Source organism: Amblyomma maculatum, chromosome 7 (genome assembly GCF_055883805.1).
Source record: "Amblyomma maculatum isolate TAMU_Amacu chromosome 7, ASM5588380v1, whole genome shotgun sequence".
NCBI classification, from domain to species: Eukaryota; Metazoa; Arthropoda; class Arachnida; order Ixodida; family Ixodidae; genus Amblyomma; species Amblyomma maculatum.
This window is the reverse complement of record NC_139350.1, coordinates 78,559,291-78,585,623: the sequence shown is the minus strand read 5'-3', so window position 1 is coordinate 78,585,623 and position 26,333 is coordinate 78,559,291. Positions and strand designations below refer to the sequence as shown.

Below are 26,333 nucleotides of genomic sequence, written 5' to 3'. Positions count from 1 at the left end.
ATTTGTTATAGCTGCTTGCCTCATGATATGATTGTAATATAGAGTGGCACTGGCTTGTGATGATTGCATTTCATTTGTTTTTGCACTTTGAAACTATAGGCAGCAAATAAAGAGGTTTCATAAGAAAATTCTCCACTTTGTCCCTTGTTTTATTGCTTTTTATACATTATTCAATTCCATATATACCATTTTCACTAATTCTAGAGCATTTCTCCATGGAAAAGTTTCTTTTACTGGCTGAGTGTTGACCTCGTGAAGCCCAACTACAAGAGCAATACAGCATTACTAAAAGCGGTGAGTGAAGTTTCGGCAAGCTGTGTTAAAAAAAACACATATCCCCTAACATAGTTCCCATTCATTGCATGTAACTTATACATACATTTGGCATTCATTCTTCAGTTAAGTAAAAATTTAGCGCAAAAAAAGAACACAAAGGACAAAGAAGAACACATAAGACGTCTTCAGTTATTTGAGTACCACCTTTCTAAAGCAATTTTACAATGGTAATTGTCCTTGAATGTTGATCGGCAGATTGATCTACACTGATAAGTCCTTTAAAATCACCGGTGTGTTTATAAAATTCAACCACATGAAAAGAAGAAAGCAAATTCCTGATATGTCAGCACCATGCATTAAGCAAATGTAATGTTAAAGTATTCCCTGAGACCAGCTTTTTAATTCATCAACTTACTTTTTCACTAACGACATGGCTAAAACTCGAGTGCAGAAAACAATCATGGTAGTTTTATTGCAGCTGCACTATAACGTACCACCCCGCAAAATTAAGCAATTATCAATTTAGTATCCATTAGAGGAATATAACGGAAAATCAATTTTGATTAATTGCACTATATTAACTGTCCAAATTTACCACTTAAGTTGTCCAGTAATATATACTAGGTAACCAGAACTGCAGCTAGGAACAAGCCATATTATGCGCAGAAAGTTTGCAATTTATATACCATTAGCTCGACAGCTTACTCTCATGGATGCGTGCACAACGGCAGAAGAGATTTTCGAATAACTAGGTCATGGAGCTATTGTAAGAAAGCTGAGAACACATCAGCTGCTGATGTAGCGATTATTTTTTTTGCACCGGGCTCGCGTGCGATGAACGTGCACGTGCGTTCGTTAGCCTAGCGCTGCATATGCTGGTGCAAAAATTTACGTTGCGCAGATTTTGAGATGTGTGCCTGAAGACACCACTTGCATAATAAACGCCATTCTTGGCTAGCATAACAGTAAGGGCAGGTGCCGATCGTCTACCGCACAACGCCATGCAATGACATCCGCCACGCCGCTCGGCATTTTCGCGTTATATATGTATCGCCTCGGCAGCGCAGAAGCGCGATCTGAACCAGCAAATTTTCACAATCACTGGAGGTATTCTCCTACCATGCATGCTTGATGCTTGAAATAAAATAAATTCTCCGCGATCGAGAACACTCCAGCATAAGCGAGCTAGCTGCTTCAACGCCAGCGCACAAATCGATGCACACGAACTGCTCTTGCTCGTAGGACCAGCTGCATGGACAGCTCCACATATTTATCATGCGGCCGCGCCTTTGGAGACAAGGAAAACTGCTCATACGGCGACGAACAATTTCTTCACGGCTCTCGCGCAGCTAAGGTGGGCTGGGGTTGTTTTGGCTATCTGCTTGCGACAACACACACGTTTTGTTGCGAAAACGGTACCTGTTGCGAAGATATCTTGTAGTCGCGACAAGACCGCCGGCCGCTGGAAAAATTTCTTTTGGATCACTACAAGAGCGTCGACGACAAGATACGTCAACAACGAAAGCATACAACACGCTTTTCGTCACGACAAAGAAAAAACTTGTTGTAACAACAAAAACGTTTGTAGTATGGAAAGAAAAGTTTGTTGCGACAACAAAACACTTTGTAGTATCGAAAGACATGTTTGTTGTGAGGTCGAAAAGTTTGTCGTTACAACAAACCTTTCTTTTGTGTTTACAAAAACTCCTGTTGGGTTTTTCGATCGGGATTTCACCATAACCTACCCCGTCTGTTTATCCATTTGTCCCTTCATGAATTTCCTCGCCCTGTTTTCTCTTAACTTCGCAGCCGAGGCGCCTCCCTACTCGATGGCAGATGCAGCGACAGGCAAAACTCGTTTTCTTGCTTTTTGTATTCAATAAATAACTGCTTACCGCTTTGAAGGACTCGCGACAATCGATGCGTGTAATGGTTACGTCTGGTGTGGTGGAAACGTCGGACCACCAGCTCCTTCACTCGGCCGCGTTGGTGGAACTGCGTCGATCATGAAAATGCTCCTGGTCTTAGACGGGGTGTCTTTCCGAAAAATATCCCGGTGCTTGTGGCCGCAGGGCAGTGCACACAGCCGCGAACAGAGGTGGGCAACCTCACTAAGTTTCGGCCTCATGAGGACAACCTCACGGATTCCGGTGAGCTCGGCCACAGCTGCAATTTTTTGAATGAGGTCGGCAAAAGAGACGTCAACCGCATGCGTGAGTTTGAGATTGAGTGAGGCCGTAACTTAGTGAGGATGGCTTGTGAGGTCGAAATTATTATTGGTTACCGACAGCGAACAAACAACCGGCAAATCACCTTTCGTAATGTTTGTCGTGTACACTCTTTCGGTTACCAGCGCACACGTACCGAACGGTTTGTGTGTGTGCGTGTGTGTTCGACACGAAAAAAAAAACAAGGGGGGGGGGGGCTGCGGTCGGAAAGCGCAGCGCGGCAAACGAGTGGGGCCGGACGACGGCTGCAAAAGGCTAGAAAGAAGGTGAAACAAGATCCCACCGCCGTTTCGAGCGGGTTTGTAAATTGAAGAAAACCTTCGCAAACTCTAAAACGCAAATCGCATGAGGCAACAATTCGCGGCGGGACGCCGTCGCGCGTTGTGCTGAGGGCCGCCAGAGCATTGCCACTCGTCGCTGTCGCTCAGGTTGTGAGTTTTTAGAAACTTTACTGTGTCGCCCGAAAGCAGCTCGCGATGCAGACAATCGCAGAAGGCTTTGAGGTACTGTTTTTTGCGAGTGAAGTTTGTTTTCCTAGTACGGTTTGAGCGAAAATTCATGCAGACACTCACTTCGTCTGATCCACGGATCCACGCATATTTGAACGCATCGAGACAATTCAGTAAAAGCTTGGTAGGGTAGTAGTGAGCAAGTGCCTTTTTTATTTAAATGCTTGTATCTCTGAGGGCCACTCCGTTTTACAGCTTGCAGCCAAAGTGACTGTGTGCTTGTTAGGTTCCGCAGCCGGTGTCCGATCTCAACTTGTGGACGAAGCGCGGACCCGGGAACCTTTCGGCATTTCTTGGAAAGTAAGCCACTGCAAATGCGCACGCCTCTGTCTGTGTTTTGGAGTTCCCCCTGTGTGTTTGTGCGTTTTAGGTATTTTTAAGTGCGTTTCTCTCAACGGGGCTGGGAGTTACAAGGACAGTGGCAGTGTGGGCGAAAGAGCGAGATGCGTGCGCGGTGTTAGAGCGTGTGAATGTGTGAGTAAAGGGAGACTTTTAACGGAGGTTCCATCGTGCGAACCACGTGACCTTACAACTTTTTTTATTTATTTTTATTTGTTTATGTGCGCGCAGCGCATTCTTGTTGTATAACATTGTATTGTATTGTACTATGTGTTTAAAAAGTTTTTTTTTTTCTTCAAACCACGTCGTAACATCTCGTCTAGGCGAAGAGGTAGGAAGAAATGCCACTTGGACCATTCTGGCCAAGGCCGTGACCGCGGCATGGGCAATTCTCTCCTCACCTGAACAGCTATAGTGTACCTCTTGGAGAAAAAAAAGGTTTAGTGATTTCTTGTGGGTGTGTGATGTATGAAGACCTAGCTCGTGACTAATAATAAAAAAGTTCATTAGGGTTTTTTTTGTTAATTATCAATAATTAGAGACGTTTTCAGAATATTATGTGGGCCAGCACAGGGAGCATGAACCCGGAAACATTTCTTTTATATTGTGTACCGACTATTTTTCAAAATTACTTAAAATCTTCCTTGTAACACCCTGTATATGCCTGCACCAAAGATATAATATCCTCGGTGCTTGTTTCCTTCACACGTAGCTCTAAATATAACGTGACTAAAGTGAATATTTAAAGAATTGCAAGGGACGGCAATTAGAAGGGACAATTCTTGGCACTATTTTGTACCTGCTTACTGCTGCTTCCTGAGTGCTTAGGAAAGTGGAAATAAACAGTGCATGAAGGGTTCTTTACATGCAGCTCTTACGCGCAGTTGCTTGTGTGTTCGATCTATCAGAAAAATTACAGCCATATGTATGCACTACTGAGGTGGCTTCATATAGGTGTTATATTGATTATACCACATCATTTTTGCCGATAGTGCAAACATTCATTGTTGAGAGGGTCAAACAAAGAGTGTATTATGAGTGTTATGCAAAATTGCTCTACGTAAGCGTCATGTGCTACAATGTACTGCCGTAATACGATAATGCGGAGCGCAATTATACCTCATTGTGCTTCGATGGTTGTGCAAAAGGCGGTATCAATGCCACGCACTAAAACACTATTTTGAGATCAGAAGCGTGATTAATATGCTAAGACCCCCATACAGCTCTCACCAGTGGATCAATATCTTGAGTGTGTTGAAAATGTCTAGCCTTACTTCACTCTAGCAAACTGCCAACTTACCCTAACATTGGCACACAGGTTGTGCTGTAGTTTACATTGTTTCCAATAGTTTCACATTATTCTATATATCTGCATGCTTTTAACTAATGTGTAGGTCCCTCTCATATATAGGCATTAGGCGTAACGAAAAACATTTGTAATTAAAACGTGTAGTGCTTTCAGTGCATAAAACTTTCAACAGTGTATCAAAGAATTAAATTTGAATTCTAAAATTATTGTTTCAATGGTAAGCATCAAAGGGGTTGTACTTGCATGATATCAGGAAATGTGATAACTGAGTATCATTGGGTAGTAAGAAAATTATCCTTTACTGGACCGATTTTGAATGTCAAGGACGTTAATATAAACTGATTACTAGACAAGGTTTCAACGAGCGCAAAAATACCTTGGTCTGGTCTAATATTGCTGTGTCATCTGCACCTTCAAATGGGCCACCATGTCATGCTGGAAGGCGCCACGTTAGAATGAATACCTATAGTTATATATGCTTTATTTGGGAAGGCTGCGTGTAGAGCTTTTGTTCAAAGCTGCTGTAATATTTTGGAACCTGGAACCTGAAGAACCACATAACTGTGCAATGAATTATGCATGTAAAAACGAATCAAATATTAGTTGTGAAATCATTAGTTTGTGACACCCTGAATGACAAAATTAGTAAATGTGTGAATTATAATTTGTACGCCTCAGCTATTAACAAGTGCTCATCATAAACAAAGAAATGCCTCTCTTTAATTTTTTTCCACAGCAAATCTCTTTAGAATGTCTAAAAGAGAGAAGCAAACCATCACAGAGGTCGAGATAGTTCTTCAGCAAGCGATTGTGTTCAATACAAAACTTTTTTTTCTTTCTGACAAGCGGCGCACACGTTTCCAACGCACCGTCTTCAAGAGATTTCAATTCAATCATAAGTAAAAAAATGAAAAGAGTAAATGAATCGTGTCTGCGCCGAGACACGAATCACCGGCCTTCCGTAAACCAGTTGAGCGCTCACACATATTCTCTACGCAGAATTCCCGAGATCTCGACAATTTTCCTTGACTAGAGTATGGATGCCAAAGAGTGTTGAGGGGAAGAGCAGCAGCGGGAATAGGTGAAGCAAATAAAAATGTAGCAAATAGAAAGACAATAACCATGAAACCAAACACCAAAATCAAAACAAAATTACAAAAAATCGAAACTGACAAAAAAGTTAATTGATGTAAAGGTAGAAATGAAAACATCGGAAAAGGAACGCAATGCAAAAAGAGCTCCTAACGAAAATAGACACGGGCCTGAAAATGCGTTCACATATCCGCAGTTAGGGCAGTAAGGGGACGTCAGTGCACATTTGCGATTATTTCAGATATCGATGTAAGAAATGCACCAGAGTGTCTCGGCGCTTTGTTATGGAGTTCAGAGACTCGAAATTAATATAAGTGAATATTTTGATACAGCAAATATAATCTTATTCCGAACAGGGGGTTCGCGGTACCTCCATTCAGTACCCTGCAATCAAGAGGTAAGAGGTCCTATTTCTTGCGTTGCCGGGTAGCGAAAGTTTGTCCAATAGGCATAATATTTCTTCCGACCTAATTCGCACCTGATCTGGGGTTAAATGCTTAAGAAACGCTTCGTTTGATTTGATTTATAGTGTTTAACGTCCCAAAAGCACTCAGGTTCTAGGAGACGTCGTAGGAGAAGGCTACGAATATTTCGACCACCTGGGGTTCTTTAATTCCCATTGACGTCGCACAGTATACGAATACTTTTTATCCCCTGCCTCTGAACGCTGCTGGCATTTAATCACTCGTCACTGGGTTCAGCAGTCAAGCGACCTAACCTCTGAGACATTATGGAGGGGCGTTTCGGAAAAGGGTTACGGATAAAACCATACCACTGATGGGACGGGCTTCGTTACATCGTAAGACACTCCTAAATACTGCTCATATGGGAAAATGTGCATGTGTCATAGAGGCATACGGCAAAATATGTATAGAGCATGTACAGCCTTTGTCAAAAGTGTAGAGCCCGGGGGGGGGGGGGGGGGGGGGGGGGGTCTACTTGTGAGCAGTATAGTGGCGCTAATTTAGCACTAACAGGAGCCCTTCCCATTGGAGGGGGTAGCACAAAGAAATCTTCTTACCAACAAGACATTTGGAACATTGAAAATGCATTACAAGCCGTACGACGTAGTTTAGAAGCAGACTCCCTGGGCTCTACACTTTTGACAAAGACTGTACCTCACATTATGGAGGCACAAGGTTCCACACTTGGCACCACTGGTTACCCTCCGTTTCCCCAATAAGTAACTCGTACCCAGTACTGACACTAGGCACGTTTCGGAATGCTATCGAAAGGTGTCTTGGACAAAACCGTTGCAGTGAAGGATAATTGATGCGTTCCGTTATCAACCTCAAACGGGTAAAGCCCACATGTAGCCCTTTTTTCAACTGAGGTTACCCTTCTGTTCAAGTTTCCCTAGAAGTGTTGCCCTTGTATCTGCAATTGAAGTACGAAAATGTGGTGGCCTATTGGTGGAACATACGTCTCGTATATGGGAGGTACCACATTCGGTTCCTGGTGCCGCCGGGAATGCAGCAGCCTTCCAATGGTCACAAGATTTTCGCTGCCCATTCCGAGACCATCGAGTGAAACGCTTGAGCACGGGCTCACTACAAACCGGGAACTTCTAGGTTTTGCCAACATTTTGAGTTCATTCTCTCTCAGGTTTTGGCTGGTTGTTAATAGCAAGAAGGATGAAATGCTGTAGCTTGCATCATTTGAAAATCTTAAGAAACATTCAGCCCTACTGTCCAGACACCAACGAAAGCCGAAGAGCTAGAGACGAGGCTTCGCTCTTTTAATTGGTTCTTAATTATCTATTACGGAGTTTCAGAATTGGGGGACCCAAGGTTTGGGGCCCCCAAGAAAATAGTATACCGCGAACGGCGAGTTTTAAAATAGGGGTTATCCCGACGCATCGGAGCCGAGCTTGCGTTCGTTGATTGAAGCGCCCCGTCGGTAGACCGTGAAAAAGTATTTAAATATATAAAAGCCAACAATGTTATTTTGTTATTTTATTCTTTGGGAAGTGCTCTTATTGTAAAAAGCTATCTCAAAATTACCAGTCTTAACAGTTTTCGTCAGGCGAAATGAAATCGGCTTATAGCCAGTGTATACGCTTAGCCGGGAACCCTCATTTGAACCTTCGCGCTTTCGGACGTCTGGTCGCCATGGCAACGATGCAAGGCGTACTCTCTAACCCTAACAGTTTGGTAAATACGGAAGCAATCAGAAATTTTGGTGCGTTTTATCCATAAAGTGGGCATCACGACACATAGCACCAGCTCCGTGCGCCGTTTAACGTGAAAGCGTGACACCATGGAGCGTTAACGACGAATATGTGCCAAGGGAAGCGGCCGCCGCTTGGCCGGATGCCACCATGCGCTGTAACCCAAGCGACACAAGGGCGGCTTGCGGTGAACCCTATTCTCGAAAAATAGGAGCCGCCCCAAGCGTTATCCCAAGACCCCCATCATGGCTTACGTTATTCGCGTGCGCATTTTGACGCTCCAAAACTCCTTGCTCTATTCTAAATATCTCTATTGTCTACTCTGCTGTACGCTTTAAAAATGAGCAACTAGTCCAGATGCCTGCTGCGTGCACTTAAGTAACCTTCTGTCTCGGTAATCGCAGGTCAGGTGCCACAATGCTGGTTGCACGGCACACGTAGCTGCGGAGAGCTACGCCAGCCATGCCAGCGTGTGCGTGTTCCGTGAGCTGGGTAATCCCAATGAGGCAGGTCAGCTCAGAAGACCGCGCAATGCAGCTGGCCTCGAAGTCAACCGTTGGTGCCTGGTCGCATGCGAAAAGGGCTGCGGTCTGTTCCCGTCAGAGAGTCTCATTAGCCACAGGTGCCTGGAGGGGCTCAGGCGCAAGCTTAAAGGTGAATGGAACACTTCACCAAGCATTGGGTTTTTTGGTCATCCAATGATTTATTTATTTATTGATTTATTCGGGAACTTATGAAAATGAAGAAATTAAGTCTGTTATCAAGGTGAAAGAGCTTTTTTCTTCAACAGCCAATATTAATTTCTTTTTGATAGTACGAAAAGAAATGAATTGTTTTGAAAACCGATATGCATTCTTAGGGGTTGGTGAATGAAATATCAGTTGTATGTACCCTATGTCGGTGAGTGTTTCTTTTTATCGAAATATGTGACCAGAAAAAGTTTAGTTGCTCTCCGTAACACTGGTAAATTTCGAAATATATTAATGTCACTTCCGTTCTTTGAAAATTGCTCGTACATTTTATGACACAATTATATTATATACCTTGTGTTCGGCGCTCTCAGAAAAGCCTTAATGGACCCATTAAAAGTGTTATTCGATTCAATCTTTTTCAACATCATGAAAATGTTGGGTGGGGCTTCAAAAAGCCACAGAATGGGTTGGACAGAGCACGAAATGCTCTACAGAGAGTTGGTACCATCATGCACAAACCATTCATCACAATATTAGTTACATATGCCATAACAATGAGGCAATGATAATAGAAACGTAATCCATACAACAACGAAATGCGCCTGTTGCAGAAAAGCCGTCTCTCACAATGATGATTTGCACGCACCATTGCGAGCATATTTGTGCTGCTAACGGGTGCGATCACTATATCTCTTCTCACCAGAAAGGCAGTGTATCAGCACGCCTGCTTAGGCGCTGAAGATCCGACATGATGCTAGTTTCTCAAGACTAAATGCCGTGTATGGGCAACGTTCACTGTCAGGCGCAAAAGATCCGACATGATCGCAGTTTGTCAAGACTAAATACCGTGTGTGCCAAATCACACCGTTAGGCGCAAAGCATCCGACATGATCGTAGTTTGTCAAGACTAAATGTAGTGTATGGACAAATTTCGCCATTCGTTTACTCATCGCTTACAAAAACTCTGCAGTCGTATTTTGCACTAACGTATAGCCTTGCAAAACACGCTGTCGCTAGGCGAAGCCAGACTGCAATCTTGGCTCATTACCTTCAGCTCATGGAAATGGTACTTCAATGGTGAAGGAGTGAGTGGAGAGAGCCTCTGCCCTCCTTGAAGGAAATCTAGACGAAACCGTCACATACATAGCGGCTCATGTGGGATAGGAACAGCATGAAATAAGGCGAGTACAAACATGGACTACTGTCGTTTTCAACTAGCCAAAAAATTATGTACTTCTGCCCCCTCGTTCTTTTTTCGCTCTTTCTTGCTTATGCAATAATTCGTGTCCCCGATTTCGAATTATTTATTCATTCTTTTCATCAGCATGCAATGACCGACATTGCAACCTGACATATTTATAGAGGCACAACATAAAGAACTTCCGATGCGGCATGCTTGTATTTTCCACATTCCCTAGGTTTGTTCTGTAGGCGTTTCCCACAATGTATATTTTATTTTTCAAGGACTAGATCATGCGTGAAACTGCTTGAAATGTTGCAAGGTGAAATGTTGTTTGTATTCTTCAGCTGTTCTGCAGTGAAGTTTGTAAACAAGAGATAGGCACACGGTTAAAACGTGATTGAGAACTCTTCTTATGTCACAGTCACGAATAAGCTTTCTATAGGCCATGTACAGCCTTCGTCAAAAGTGTAGAGCCCAGGGGGTCTGCTTCTGAGCCGTGTAGGGGCGCTACTTTAGCATTAGTGAAGATCCTTTCCATTGGAGAGGGTAGGGAAAAAAATCTTACCACCTAAAGATTGGGAACACGGGAAATGCATTACAAGCCACATGAAATGGCTCAGAAGCAGACCCCCCGGGCTCAACACTTTTGACAAAGACTGTACGTCGTGCTCGATTTCTTTTAAAACTGTTGCGTGTGTATGCTCCTTCAGGAGAGCTTCTGTTTACTGAAATTAACAGTAGAAGTTTGCAGCCTCTTTTTTGTGCCATCCCGACAAATATTTCAGCTGTGCGGCAATGCACTTGGATAACAGGAGCACTGATATTTACCGCAGTTTTCTCAATCCGGCACAGATATCCTGGGCCATATATATAAGGTACTCGTGACAAAAACACTAAATATAAACTTCCTCTAATAAAGAAAATATTTCTTCAGTCGTAAATTTCCAATTTGGGCCCCGCTTAGCATTGACGGAACTCTCAACTCTACTCTGCAGAACCAATTATCCACTCTGTTTTTTTTTTTTTCTGGTCAGTTGTTCACTTTTCTACCATCCGGCTCACAACGTTTCTCTCTTGGCGTTTCTTTCCGGAGTTATTTCTTCCTAGTAGCTAGAGTTAACCATGCCAGAATTTCCTTGCCTTTGTTATTCCCTGCATAGTTGCAGGGATATTGTCCAGCTGAGCTACAAAAATATTGAGGTTTAAGAGAAAGCTCTACCAGAATAGTTTTGCACACTTTCGCAAGTCTGCACATACATAAACAACTTAGTATGCTACAGAATTTTCACCGAGTTCTTCGCTGATGCCCAGTTACATAAAATTCACTACGTTAAGTGTATACAGTATTCATTACGGTCGCTAAAGATGACATCCCAGAGCAACTTCTAGTGCGCATGTCCGTCCAAACTGAACGATAGTGACGATAACAAGGGACGTTTTTCTGGGATAAAATAGTGGCAGCGAAGAGAGCCCTTACAAATTTTAGAGCAGAAAAGTATGAGCAACCTTAACATGAACCAAGCTCTCATGGTGACATGCCAAAATTCGCTTGCCTGCCCAGAGATCAGTTGAGAGATAACGTCACTGAACGAGTCTCTGGTGCGAAGCCCAGCCCCTGGTCCATATCTGGCCCTCAGAATATGGATACCGAATTGCTTTTATCAGTATTAATCTACACTCTATAGAAGGGTACTTTTTTCTCATGTCAATTGATATGTGCATGTGGCCTTTTATTAAAAAGATCAAAGTAAATGTCGACGCAGCGTTAGCATTAAAAAGGAGGAGAAATTTAGATTACTTCAACAAGCTATACCACAATGTGCTGGTAGTCGTAAACAGTAAATTTGTGTGAACATAAATGTTTAATAAAATGAAGCGGTTATTCCCAGCGAATGCCTTACCTGTATTAACCATGATTTCGGCGCTGTTGTCTTTCGAGAGACCGTAACGGAACGGGAATAACCCTTGCCCATACTTATATCTGGAATACTTGCTTAATTATCTTTATAGTCTTCTTTTTATAGGAGTGTTTTGTTCATTGTCGGGTTTTCCATTTGTCATTTACCGAGTCGTCGTTTATCACTATCATGTCGTGGCGTTTTTATTTTTTTTATTGTACCCTATTATTATGCAGTGTAATTCGGACTACTATCTACTTATGTTCAATTGTTTGTAAAAGAAAGTGACCTTCTTAAACTTATTCCTCAATCACACACCGACGCAGGTACTTCACGGGTTGATCAGCCTAACTTTGAAACGTGTTATCAAAGCCCATAGAGGGAGGACGGGTAACAGTAAAGGGAATCGCCTCTATTGACCGTAAGGGGGGGGGGGGGGGTTGTGACACAATGACATATCAGAACTGTCGTTCCACGCCTTGCTGGCGCAGAATGCGTCTTCTCTATCTGACATAGCCTCGACCTGTCAACGATTAGACTAGCTTCAGTCGTGTTGCCGCATGCAAGACGCCGGTGATGGCGGCGACCTCATAGAGGGGAACTTGCGTTCCCTCGTACGCACAACGATACGAGAGGAGCTCTGGCCACCCCACTCCAGCCCCTGGATCTCCGACTCTCCCGCGAGGTACCATGGATTTTCGCTGCATCATTAGGGATGAACTGGCCTCTTTCAACTGCGCTAAGGCACCTGCTACGCCTCCTTTGCCTCTCGGCCGCTCTTCTATGTAGGTATAGAATGCTTCACGCCAACCCACCTTGACTCCTCCGACGTATCCAACGCCCATGTACATTCACATCGCTGTCATGGCACCATATTCTCCAGTGCCCCGTCATGTTCCAGCTTGGCGCCCCTTTCGCAATATGTGCTACTATTGTAGGATATGTGGCCACATTTGCCGTGTTTTTCGGCGCCGCCAGCATGATGAGCAAAGGGCTTTTGCCCCCTTATAACATGCCTGTGTGCGCCAGAGTGACGAATTTATTGTGACCTACTCAGCTTTTTTTGGCATTCTTCCCAGCCTCCGAACTCCCCCAATGTTTCCCTGCCGTCGTGTCCTTCTCGACGCCGAACCCCTTCGCCTTTTCACCGCACTTGACCGCTTCGTCCTGCCTCGCAACCCTTCGCGCCTTGAGCGGGAAACTATTCGAGCAGGGTTTGAAGGGAAAGCTGCTTCGATTAGGAACTCTGAAATTCCTCCTATGCGACCGCCGAATACTCTAACATATAGTATGGAAAGAATGTGCGTTGAGACCCTCAATGACACGGGCGCCGTTTAATCTGTCCCATTTTTGTCTCTGTTCTCTCCTGCGCAAAGTTATTACTCCATATATCGGTCCGCCACTTCGTGGAGCTAATGGCACTGTTATCAAACCCGCGTGCGTTATCTACTGATCTTGGGGTGGGATTCCTTGTCGTCGGCGTCCGCCCTCATCTACTGCGACGAGCGCCTATATCTATCTCGCGGACCCTGATATATTACCCATGTAAGACTGTTCACCACCACATGTGTTCGCGGCTGTTGATTTCATTCTGTCCCCTGGAAGCGCGCAGCTGATCATTGTGGCATTAACTATGTAATTGACAGCGAAGCTCTGGTTATGCCATCTCCACAGTGGACCTCCGACAGTTTAGCTATTGGTTCGTGCCTCACCTCCTTCCCCCGATTGCGCGATGGTTGCGGCCCTGAATACAACTGGCCAGCCATTCTTACTTCCAGAGGTGCCACAGTTTTCTTTATTTTTGATGGCAATCATATCCCCTCAACATTCTGTGTACCACCGCTTGCTGCCAAGCCACCCTCTCCGACTTCCTACTCTTCGCTCGCAAACATCATCAGCCCGGGCCTCGTATCCGAGCAGTCAACAGCTCTGCTAGACATCCTCTTGCGGCACCAAGAATCTTTGAAGTGTCCACATCAGTTTTAGTGAAGACCTCTGCCACCTCTCATCGAATAAAAACGCACGGCTCAGCTTTTAGTCGGCGATGGCTGTATCATGTTTCGGTATCAGAACGAAAAGTCATCGAAAAGCAAATTGCCTACATGCTTGGTCGAAAGGTCATAAGGCCCTCAGTGAGCTCTTGGTCCTCGCCTGTGGTTCTCGTTCGTAAAATACTTGGCTCAGACTGTTTCTGCGTGGATTGCGGGCCCTTAACAAGGTCATCTACAAGGAATATTGTAACAGTTGTTACACAGAAAGGCTACTACGGCCGCTGAGCGAGGGCACCGAGACAGCTGAACCAGCGAAAGAGGGCACCAGAAACGGCCCCCACTTCAACGTTGTCTACTTTGTCCGATTGCGCTCCTTCTTCCTCTACCTCTAATGCACGTGTCACTGCCCCCTCCTCTGAAGCATCGCCTCGATGCGGTGTTACCGTCAGATAGAAGAGCTGGGAGAAAAAGCGTTGAAGAGTTACACCACGAGTCTGGCATCACGGAATAGATACATGCAGCCTGAAAGTCAGTCGGGGGTTCACTCGTAGTACGGCTTCATTCGCACCACATGCACAAAGTCGCTGCGCTTGCTGCTGTGCGATGAATGCTGGTGCAATTTCATACGTAACGTCGCTGAGGCGACGAACAACAAGTTATGGGCCGAAGTAGCGGCGCAGTAACTTTTCGGGTAGCCTGCGGCGACGAACAGGCCTCCAGATCCACACCTAGTCGTCCGTGTTGTAGGCAGAGGTGGGGATTTGACCTCAAAAAGCTCGACCTCACCTCAAACTCAAAACATTTTCGACGACCTCACTCAACCTCAACCTCAGCAATTGAGGCTGAGGTCCCCCAGGCAACCTCACCTCACTTTTCAGGTGACCATTGGCGACCTCACTCAACCTCACCTCAAACTCAAAATGTGAGGTTGAGGTCGGGCAGTCTACCTCAAAAAAGAAGAATCATTAAATTAAACCGTAACTTAAAGCAATATACATTTCTCAGCAATCCTGGGATATATAGGCAAGCCAGAAGTTCGTCGTATGAAGGCTGTGTTTTACTCTTAATTTTATATAACAATTAATATCCCGCATAAATGCAGAAAACTTCGGAGGCTACATGTCCAACTCTGCACTAAAGTGGCAATCCTCTCCCCCTCCTCGCCTACTCTTTTTTGGTCGGTTTCATTCTAAGGCCTACATGAGTGCCACATTACTACGCATAGGCCCATAATGCAATACAAAAAGTTTATCCAAGCCATTCCACGAGAATAAGATTCCTATTAGCAATAAAACAAGCCAGTTCTTACTATATACTGAAAAGACAAGCGCTGTTGACCATAGTGACGATGACAACAATGTCGATAAAATCTTTTTCTTAATTTGAAAAAGAAATTCATGGTTTGCCAAGCTTTTTGTTTTTATAAATTGTACATTATCTTGCGAACAAATACATTAAATTAGGAAAAAATATTAATACCTTCAGAAAATTTCGAAAAGGAATGCTTTTGATGTTATGAGGTCCCAACCTGCCAATCACTAAGTCTTTGTCGATAACTATGTCATCTCGTGACGTATTACGAGAGAAGTAATTAGTTCTTTGAACACCACGCTTACATTAAAAAATCACAGCGGTTGGAACTGCTAGGATAGAGGGTTAAACGTGAACCACTTTGCTGTTAAACGTGAACCATTTTGCAGGAGCAAATTGTCCACGCACCCCCCCCCCCCCCCCGCCCCGCAAAAAAAGATATAAATACTTAGATATAAATGCTAATAGAATCAGGACAACCTTAGACTGCAATCAAGCAAAGGATCAAGCAGGGTTTCGGAAATGGTACTCTACTACCGATCATATCCATACCATCAATCAGGTGATAGAAAAATGCTCGGAATATAACCAGCCCTTATACACAGCATTCATTGATTACGAAAAAGCATTTGACTCAGTTGAAACCTCGGCGGTGATGCAGGCATTGCGAAATCAGGGGGTAGACGAGCCGTACGTGAAAGTGCTGGAAGATATATATAGTGGCTGCGCAGCAACCATGGTTCTGCATAAAAAAAAAGTAACAAAATTCCCATAAAGAAAGGTGTTAGGCAAGGAGACACAATCTCCCCAGTACTATTCAAGCTTGTTTAGAGGAAGTATTCAGAGACTTTGAATGGGAGCAGTTAGGGATAAGGGTAGATGGAGAATACCTCAGTAATCTGCGGTTTGCTGATGACATTGCCTTGCTAAGCAACTCGGGGGATGAACTGCAAATAATGATTGATGACCTAGACAGGAAAAGTAGAAAGGTAGGCTTGAAAATCAATATGCCGAAGACTAAGGTAATGTTCAACAGCCTCGGAAAGGAACAGCAGTTTACATTAGGTAGCGAAATACCGGAAGTAGTAGGCGAATATGTCTACTTAGGACAGGTAGTAACCGCAGATCCGGATCATGAAAAGGAAATTACAAGAAGAATAAGATTGGGATGGAGTGCATTAGGCAAGCACTCGCAGGTTATGACTAGCAGCTTACCGGAATCGCTCAAGAGGAAATTATACAACAGTTGCATCTTGCTTGTACTCACCTATGGGGCTGAAACGTGGAGGCTAACCAAGAGAGTTCTACTTAAGTTGAGGACAACCCAGAGGGCTATGGAACGAAAAATGGTAGGGGTAACATTAAGAAATAGAAAGCGTGCAGAGTGGGTCAGAGAAATAACTCAAGTTACCGACATTCTAGTGGAAATCAAGAAGAAGAAATGGACATGGGCAGGACATGTAGTGCGAAGAGAGGATAACCGATGGTCGCTGAGGGTAACAAACTAGATTCCAAGGGAAGGAAAGCGTAGCAGGGGGCGGCAGAAAGTTAGGTGGGCGGATGAGATAAGAAGTTCGCAGGGGTCAAGTGGATGCAGCTTGCACAGAACCGGGTTAAGTGGAGAAATATGGGAGAGGCCTTTGCCCTGCAGTGGGTATAACCAGGCTGATGATGATGATGATGACATATACTTGTAGTACGTCCGAACAGAATATTAGATACTATTTCACCAATAAGCCTGAGACGAGTTTATTTGTGGTATTCACTCGTTTTCCTTTAAAGACTGAACTAATAAATTGCGCAGTGGTGTCTCCGAAGCTGCTTCGCCGTATGCACCGCACATGCATCCAGAGAAGGCGTTTCCCTGTATAATCATATAATTACAGCACAAACGTAAAATGAAGACAAAAACAACAGAAATAAAGCGAGCACACAGCCAAGAGGGACCGCGCTCCCTGCTGTGCACGCGCTCCTTAATTCGCCGTCCATCTCTAGGCTTCTGGTTTTGTTCATGCGGTGAATGCCGAACTGTCACCAATACACACAAAAGGCAGTGGCGCATCTGTGTCAGCTCCGTTTTAAGAGACTACATCGCGCTTTGCAATATATGCAACAAAAAAAGAGAGAAAAACTAAATTACCGTGCCGGTAAGTAAAGATGCCAAAGAAAGAGCCAACTGTGAGGGAAGAAGCCAGTTCTTTGTTGGGCAGTGGGCGAGCGTAATGACATACCAGAAAGTATATAAAAAAAAATACCATGTAGACGAAAGTACTAACAAGTGTTGCACACTAAAAACAGAAGAGAACTGCGCTTCCCAGAGCGTATAGAAGGCTTGAGACACCGACTTATTACTGCATTCCTCAGTGTTAGCGTGTAATCGGTTTTATTCAGGTATACCTTAATTGATAAAAAAAACGAATGTCTGAATCTATTACTCCGACATCTAACCGCAAAAAATTTCATCCGATTAATTTGTCCGCCTCGAGCAGACGGCAGCACAAAAGAGACCTGCTCAGTTTGCCCACCAATTCTTCCGTCTAGACACTAAAATGTAGAGCCAGAAAGCATCACAGTACTTTTCTAGCTCATAAAAACATGTACGAAAACGCTTTTATATTTTTTTTTCTGCGCCTAAAGTGATTTCAAGAGAGACCTGATATTATGAAGTTAAGTATCCCTTACCATCCTCCTTCCTCCTACATTGCTTGGTTTCACTCGTATCTGAGAGATGAACAAAGGGCCTTGCGTAGCAAAAACGTTTTTTTTTATTGGTCTTTACTGTATACAAGGCCATATAATTGTTTGTCTCTTCCATCCAGGTATACCAGCTGCGTCTTATAAGCTGAGCCGTCCCATCCTCTTGCATGTTTTGCCGCTATATTGGTTATGTAAGGAATGCTAAGGAAGATGTACGGAAGATTCGGTGTTGCAGTTATTCGCGGCCACCTGGGAATTTATGAGAAGGAACAAAGAACACAATACCAAAGAGAACAATTATTCTGGAGAATATAAGAATGTAAATTCACAGGACCGGAATAAGAAAGATAGCGTACAATTCGAAAGGGAAGACCTCGATAAAATGCTCACATGTTCGTGTGCCGGTTTTTCTGGTTTGTTCGCGTCTTCCATTTTTTTTTTATCTGTCAGTACCACGTTCTCTAACAGTTTCGCTGTGCCAGTTTCTGTTAAGTTTCCGTGTAATATACAGCGGGATCCTTCTTCCTCGAATGTAAGGCAGCAGCCGTGACGTCAGCGCCTGGAAACGGGCATGCACACGACGAACAGTACTCCTTCGCGCCGTCTGTGCAAAGACAATTTTCTTCGCTTTTTAGTTTGCTTGTTTGTTTGCGGCGTCCGACAAAAGCCCCGCGATTTATGTACTTCGCGCGCTCCCGGGTTTGAGCCGACGGCAAGCATCGGCACAAACAAGTCAGAGGGAGCGAGGGTGGTTACCGAGAATAAGCGTTTTTCAATGAATCGAAGGAAGCCGCGGCAACAGTAAAAAGCCTGGACCTCACAATTTCGACCTCTCACGATGACGACCTCACTCAACCTCAAACTCACGCATGATGTTGAGGTCTAATTTCGTGACCTCACGCAAAAAATTTCGAGCTATCGCCGACCTCACCTCAATCTCACCTCACTCTGTGAGGTTGAGGTCATTTTAAAGTTGAGGTCGACCTCATGAGGTTGCCCATCTCTGGTTGTAGGTAACGTAGCGGCGTCCAAGGTTGTAGCGGTCAGCGTCGATCTGCTGCTGACGGTGAATACGGTGTCTAGTTACCGCGCTTCTTCCGTGCGCTGAACATAAGCGTCGACGTCAAGTTCAGTCTCACTGTCAGGGGGGTCCACGGGTAGCATAGCATCCAGGGGGGTGGTGACCTGGCGACCGAAGACCAATTCAAACGCAGTAAACCACTTGGTTTCTTGTTGCGGGGTTATATACGCGAATGCCGCGTATGGAAGAATTTGGTCTCATGTTTTGTTCTCGACATCAACATACATGGAAAGAATGTCGGTCAAGGTCGTGTTGAGGCGTTCCAACAAGCCATTTGTCTGAGGGTAATTGTAGGCTTTTGTATGCCTAGGTATGGCTGGTGTTCGTGAGCTTCAGTACAGCCTGAGTGAAGCGGGCTGTAAATGCAGCTCCACGGTCGGTAGCGATAGCTGCAGGAACGCCATGACGCAGGACGATGTCGTGGACAACGAATTCGGCGACTTCAGAAGTAGTACCGCTTGCAAGTGACCCGGTTTCAGCGTATCGTGTCAGGTAATCCTTTGAGACCACAATCCACCATTTTCCAGTGGACGACTTCGGAAAAGGGCCGAGGAGGTCTATGCCAATTTGCTGAAAATGGTGTCTTTGGGGGTGCTATGGGCTGAAAAAAAAAGCCAGCTGGCTCTGAGGAGGAGATTTGCGCCGTTGGCAATCGCGGCATGTTGCTACGTATTTACGCGCTGATGGTAGGAAATTGGGTCAGCAGTACTTCAGCCGAATCTTCGCCAGTGTGCGACTGACCCCCAAGTGGCCAGCGGATGGTTCATCATGACAAGCGCTCATGATTTCTAGCCGTAACTGGGATGGCACAACAAGCAGAAACCTCTGGCTGATGTCAAAGTTGCGCTTGTAGAGTGCTCCACGCCGCAGAGTGAAGAACCGCAGCCGACGACGAAACAAACGAGGTACACTAGCATTAACACCCTCCAGGTACTCAATGAGAGGCGACAACTCAGAGTCGGTCCGTTGAAGCTGCGCTATACGGGAGACGCTAACGGAACAAAGAATGGGCCACTCTTCGGTGACGTCTTGCGTAGGCGATATCACGGGCGCTCGTTATAAACAGTCTGCGTCCTGGTGCTGCCGGCCCGACTCATAGACGACTGTCACGTCGTACTCCTGTAACCGAAGGCTCCACCTGGCCAACCGCCCAGAAGAATCTTTAATATACTGGCTAGCCAGCATAGCAAGTGACCACGGACGACACGGAACGGTCGCCCGTAGATGTACGGTCGGAACTTACTCAGAGCCCAGATCACGGCAAGGCACTCGTTTTCTGTTATCGAATAGTTCCTTTCAGAACGAGATAGTGTACGGCTCGCGTAGGCGATGACTCGTTCTGCACCGTTCTGCCAGGATCGCACCGAGGCCGACATTGCTGGTGTCAGTGTGGATATCTGTGTCGGCATTCTCGTCAAAAGGAGCTAGTATTGGTGGACTTTGCAGGCGGCGGCGGTGTTCCTTGGAGGCTTAATCTTCGGCACTCCCCCATAAAAAGGGTGTGTCACCTCGAGTCAAGGCTGTTAATGGCTCAGTTAGGCGAGAAAAAGCTTTAACAAAGAGGCGGTAATAGGAGTGGAGGCCCTGAAAACGTCGGGAGGCCTTCTGTCGGTTAGGCGTGGGAAACTGGAGACGGCGGAAGTCTTGTCGTGTCTGGGAGAACACCTTGTGCGCTGTCCACGTGTCCCAAGAAACGTAGCTTTTCGCAGGCGAAATGACATTTCCCTGGCTTGATAGTTGCGCAGACTGGAGATCTTGTAGGACAATGCGCAATCGCTACAAGTGTTGTTCAAAGCTAGGCGAAAAAAAATGACCACGTCGTCAAGGTACACAAGGCATGACTGCCACTTCAGACCAGCTAAAATAGTGTCAATCATGCGTTGAAACATGGCCTGAGCGGAGAAAAGTCCAAACAGGAGCACCTTAAATTTGTACAGACCGTCGGGTGCCACGAAAGCCGTTTTCTCGCTGTCTCGTTCGTCCACCTCAATCTGCCAATATCCGCTTTTCAGATCTAAGGAAGAGAAGAACATGGCGTCTCGGAGTTGGTCAAGCGCATCATCGATCCTGGGGAGTGGGTACACGTCCTTTTTAGTAACATAATTCAGTTTCCTGTAATCAACGCAGAATTGTAACGTGTTGTCTTCCTTTTTCACCGGGACGACCGGCGACGCCCACGAACTTGTTGACGGCTGTATAACATCCTCTGCAAGCATTTCATCGACTTGCGTTCTAATAGCCTCCTGCTCTTTAGGCAAAGCATGGTATGGACGCTGACACACTGGTGGCGTGGCCGAATCGGTGATGATGCGATGCTTGGCTACCGGCGTCTGTCTGACCTTGGAGCTTGCCGCGAAGCAATCTTTAAAATCAAGTAGCAGGGACGACAGAAGGTTCTGCTGATGAGGTGACAAAGCCGGGTTGATTTTAACCTTCTGAAGGGCGTTACGTTGTGCGGCATCATCGTGAAGATTCGTCTCCACGGGGCACACATTCGGCAACCTATCCACATTGTGGAGGAAGGCGACAGCCGTTCCCTTGGCTACGGGCTGAATTTCATTGGTGAAATTCGTCAGGAAAACTGTCGCATAGCCGTCATTTAGGTCGACAAGACCGCGCGCTATAGCCACTCCTTTCTCGAGCAACAGCCAAGAGTTACTGTCCGCAATACCTTCGTAGTCGTGAAACGAGTCGTTCCTCACTAGCACCAGCACACTGAACCATGGTGGCAGTATTACGTTGTCTTCGACAATACGCAGAGCGTTGACTCTTGGGTCTTCTGTGTCACTGTGTGCCACGGCTTGCTTTGTCGAAAATGTAACTCGCACCTCATGTAGGGCGATCACAACACCGTTTGCCTGTAGAAAGTCGCGGCTCAAGATCAAATCTCTCGAACACTCGTGCAAGACGACGAATTCACCGACGTAAATGAAACCGTGGATGCCGATTCGGGCTGTGCACCTTCCAGCCGGGCTTATAAGGTGACATCCAGCGTTGGGAATGCTAAGGCCCAACCATGGCATCAAAACTTTGCCCGAGAGGTGAGCTTCAATTTCGAATGGTCGTTCGCCGTTCCGTGAGAAAGGGTCGTCGGGCGCAAAACCACGCAAGCCCCCTCGCCGATATGGGCAGGCCGTGTAAATATGACCCTCCTCACCACAGTGGTAGCAGAGGGGCCATCGGTCTGGTGCACGCCACACTTCACATTTTTGTGGCCACTAGGCTGGTCGAGCAGTCACACGGGCAAACCCAGACTGCTGCCCTGCTTAAGTCGTGGTATGGCCACCGGCAGAGGACAGATGCATAGGTAGGTCTGACCTTAGCCTGACTAGGATCCTGAGGGAGTTGTTGCTGCGCTGCTAGGCGCACCTCGTCCCGGACGACTTCCGACAGCGATGTAATAGAAGGCGCGCTGAAAGGTAGCTGGAGGGCTTGTAGTTCCTCCCTGACGATCGACCTGGTTAGGTCACGTAAAGCGGTCACATCGCTCCCTAGCGATCTCGAAGGAACCGCACGGCCAAGCGTGCTCTCATGCCAATTGTATTAACACCGTTTCTTGGGCTAGTTGGTTCATACTTGTACTGTGAAAAACTGCGCCGAACTAAACACACCACAAGAAAGAAGACGATACACAGGTGCTACTCACAACTAAATTTATTGAAAACCACGAGGGATCCTATATAGATGAAGTTTCCAAAGGGAAAGAAGGATGGGGAGAAAGATAGGGGAATCAAGGAACGACCATCGAGAAGGCAAGAAAAAAATACCGTTAATAGATAACAGCATCTAAAAACCTAATTTCGGAGGTCAGAAGAGATAATGAGGGGATGCTGATACACCTGATGCCAAACATCTTAATGTGAAAAGCCTCCAAACTAACACGTGCCGTTCTATCCTTACTCTTTCCAAGAATCTTCGTCACATTCAACCTGGCCCCGCATCCGTTGCACTTGATTACGTGCGCAACCAAATGTGCCTACTTGTCTTTTAAATGTGACAAATTTCGTGCATGTTCCCCAAACGCTCGTTGATGCATCGGCCAGTTTGACCAACGTACAGATTTCCACACGTCAAGGGAATAGCATAGACCACTCCAACAGAACACTTTGTAAGCCGAGAGTCGTGCTTTATCTGGCAACCCCCTTTTCTTGGGTTACAAATTCGGGGGCAAAACTTTCCCAACTTGTTCGGAGCCGAAAAAAGGACACTCATGCCATGCCTGTTGGCCACTTTCTTCAAGTTGTGGAGGTTTTGTGCACATAAGGCACAACAAGCGGCTTCTGCGTCCTCCGACGATCCTCTCCAGTACTTCTTCGCGTTCCGCTCTTGATCTTTTTAAGGAGGGTCTCGCAAACTGCAAACAACACACAGCAGGGGAACCCAGCTGCCGAAAGCCGGCTCATATGATTATGGAAGCTGGCTTGCAACTGATACGGGCACAATTTCCTGAGCGAAGACTCTAAGCAATGCGAAGCTATTGCTCTATTCACAGTTTTCGAGTGCACAGAATCATAAGGCAAACTATCTTTTTTAGCATGAGGGTAATAGCCCCAGCAAACGTGTCTTTCAAGGAAGGTTAGTTTCAAGTCTAAAAACTGTAAAACGTTAGTGTCGGGTAGTTCATGTGTAAAAGAGAACCCAAGTCCATGTTTGTCAAAAACACTTAAAACATCACCTATTGTAGGTGATGAAAGTCTGCTTCTTTAAAAGCACTAAAAGATTGTCAACGTACATAAAAACATTTAAAACCACCCCCCATGCAAACATTTATCTAAAGATTAGTCAACTTTTGTTAAAAAGATGTCACAAAGAACCGGGGTCACGCAAGACCCTATAAAGACACCGTTGCGCAGCAGATTAGGCAGATTGTCAAAAAGAATAAAAGTAGAACATAGGTAAAATTGCAATAAATCGATAAAAGTATCCACCGACAATCCTGAAGAATTCTGAAAAGACACATCGCCGTTTGCTTCAATGCATTCCTTTACATCCAACAAATGCTGGTCTTGAAGAATAGAGTAAAACAACTATTTAACATTTACTGAAAACCCAAAGCCAATATCGTCAGTACTCTGTAGATACTCAACAACATCAGTAGATTTTTTTGTCAGGAAAGGAACGTCCAAAACAAGTGATTTTAGATGCTTCTGCAAAAACCAATTGTATTGCCGGGCTCGTTGCAAGAGCGTTGCTTCCATGGTGGTCGCCTCAGTGAGGAATTCGGCAACAGTACGTGGTGGACTGCGCACAAGACCGGCAAAAAGCTCCTGCATGACCCCACGCATGAGGTGGCAAAGCTTCTCCTCCGCCATGACGGGGTAGGCATGCTTGAAGAGGCGCGTCATATCCTCCATATACATGCGGACGATTTCGTTGTCTGCTCGTTGCGGGAGTGCAGCGCAGCTTCCGCTTTTTCTCGGCGGTCTGCTTTGGGGAATTTAGATAGGAGATTTTAGCGAAATGCTTCCCAGGGCGACAGATTGCTCTCGTGGTTCTCGAACCATGTCCTAGCGGAGTCTTCAAGCGCAAAAAAAAAACACGTTATGGAGCTTACGGTCGTCGCTACAGCCGTTCTGGAGGGCGACCCGCTCAAAGGTGCTCAGCCAGTCCTCCGCATCTTCGTATACATCGCGGTGAAAAGATGACGGTGTTGGCGGCGAGTGGTAGAGGATGGGCGCCGGGGACCTGCTATCTGTGGCCATTTCCGGTAGGACCGTCGGCCGAGGATGCGTCGTCCTCGTCGGAGTGGTAAGAGGTCCGAATTAAGGTGACTGGCCGCGGAGGCGGCGGCTAGGGCGCTGATGAATCGGTGTGAGCTCCCTGTTGTTCTTATCTCGTAGGCATATGCAGGTCGCGAGGCGTACACCCAGCACCTCCACCAGATGTGTAACAGTTGCTAAACAGAGATACTAGTGTGACCGCTGAGCGAGGGCATCAAAACAGCTGAACCAGTGAACGAGGGCACCAGAAGCGGCCCACACTTCAACGTTGTCTACTTCGTCCGATTGCGCTCTTTCTTCCTCTATCTCTAATGAACGTGTAAATATTACCCTGTCTCGCATTGGTGAAGAGGCTGTCTCCAATGTGCTCCTCGACCTTTACTCGGGGCACTGGCAAATTCTCGTGCACGATTCAGACAAGGACAGGATCGCCTTTTCTACCCCCGATGGGCTCTGCGAGTTTAACGTGATGCCTTTCGGACTGTGCAATGCCCCGGCCACCTTTGAGCGCATGATTGACGCCGTGCTTCGCGGAATAAAACTGAAAAAAATGCCTGTTTTATCTCAACGAGATCATCATATTGTCGAACTTTATCCAGCACGTAAAGCGTTTCACCGAAGTCCTGAAGTGCCTTGCTCATGCGGGGCTTCAGCTGTATGCCAAGAAATGCCACTTTGCCAGTAAGACCACCAAAGTACTAGGCCATGTCGTCAGTAAGTCAGGAATCCAGCCTGATTCCGACAAAATTGCAGCTGCCGTTAATTTTACTTGGCTCCAACGTCAGAAAGACCTTCGGTACTTCCTTGGCTTGGCATCCTATTTCCTCCATTTTATTTGAAAATTTGCTCCTGCTGCGGCCCCATTGCACAAACTCTTGACTTCCCAAGCGCTTTGCGCCTGGTCCACCGAATGTGAAGAGGCCTTCTAAGCTCTCAAGCAAGAACTCTCTTCCACTCCTGTGCTCCGCCATTTTGACCCAGATGTGCGCGCCGTACTTCACACTGACACCAATAGTCCCGACATCGCGCGATTTTCTTGCAACTTAATGCCGTATCTGAAGAGCAAGTCTTCAAATACGCGAGCCGTACGCTTACTGCAGCTGAGCATAACTACACTATTAGCAAGGGTGTCTTACCGTTATTTGGTCGGTTCAAAATTTTAACTTTTATTTGCACGGCCGCCACCTCACCATCGTAACAGGTCATCACGAGCTCTGTTGGCTGTCATCGCTAAAGAACATCGGGTCGTCTGTGTCGCTGGGTGGTGCGTCTTCAAGAGCACCCCTTCACTATCACCTATAAATCTGGCCGAAAACGCCTCGGCGCTGACGCTCTATCTCACTGCCCATTGCTTCCAGCTCCAGTGGCTGCGCCTACTGCCTCTTCTCCTACATCCGATGCAAGATAGCCATCTGCTGGCCACCTGAATGTTGCACTCATCGCTGTGGCTCCACTCGAGAACAACGCTGATTTTCCATCCCTGCAGCTGGTTGACCCCTACTGCCAAACACCATCGCTCGTCTCCGTGGCGAAGAAGTAGTATCTAATATTCGCTTGTGATATCAGCTTAGTCGCTTCCGATTTCATATAGAACATTCTATCGCGACGTTTATCGCCTTTACAGGTCAATGCCTGGTACCGATGTACCTCGCTCCCTTCGTCTGAAATATTTGTAGGCTTATCACGACGCCGCCACTGCTAGTCATTTAGGCCACCATAAAACTTACTACCGTATCAAAAGCCGCTACTTCTGACCTGGAGTAAATTTCTGCCAGAATTGTGAAATGGATTTCATGCTGTCCGTCTTGCCAGCATCCCGAGCGTTCAACATCTCTTC

At 45.9% G+C, this 26,333-nt stretch overlaps 1 protein-coding gene across 1 annotated transcript in view; it reads left to right on the top strand.

The window, feature by feature from the left end:
- Positions 1-26,333, top strand: part of LOC146183706 (uncharacterized) — a 33,981-nt gene that overhangs the window by 4,805 nt on the left and 2,843 nt on the right. The window contains exon 2 of the mRNA XM_084608409.1: positions 8,328-8,577. Coding sequence (XP_084464535.1) covers positions 8,328-8,577 — 250 coding nt within the window. The remainder of the gene's footprint in view (positions 1-8,327; positions 8,578-26,333) is intronic.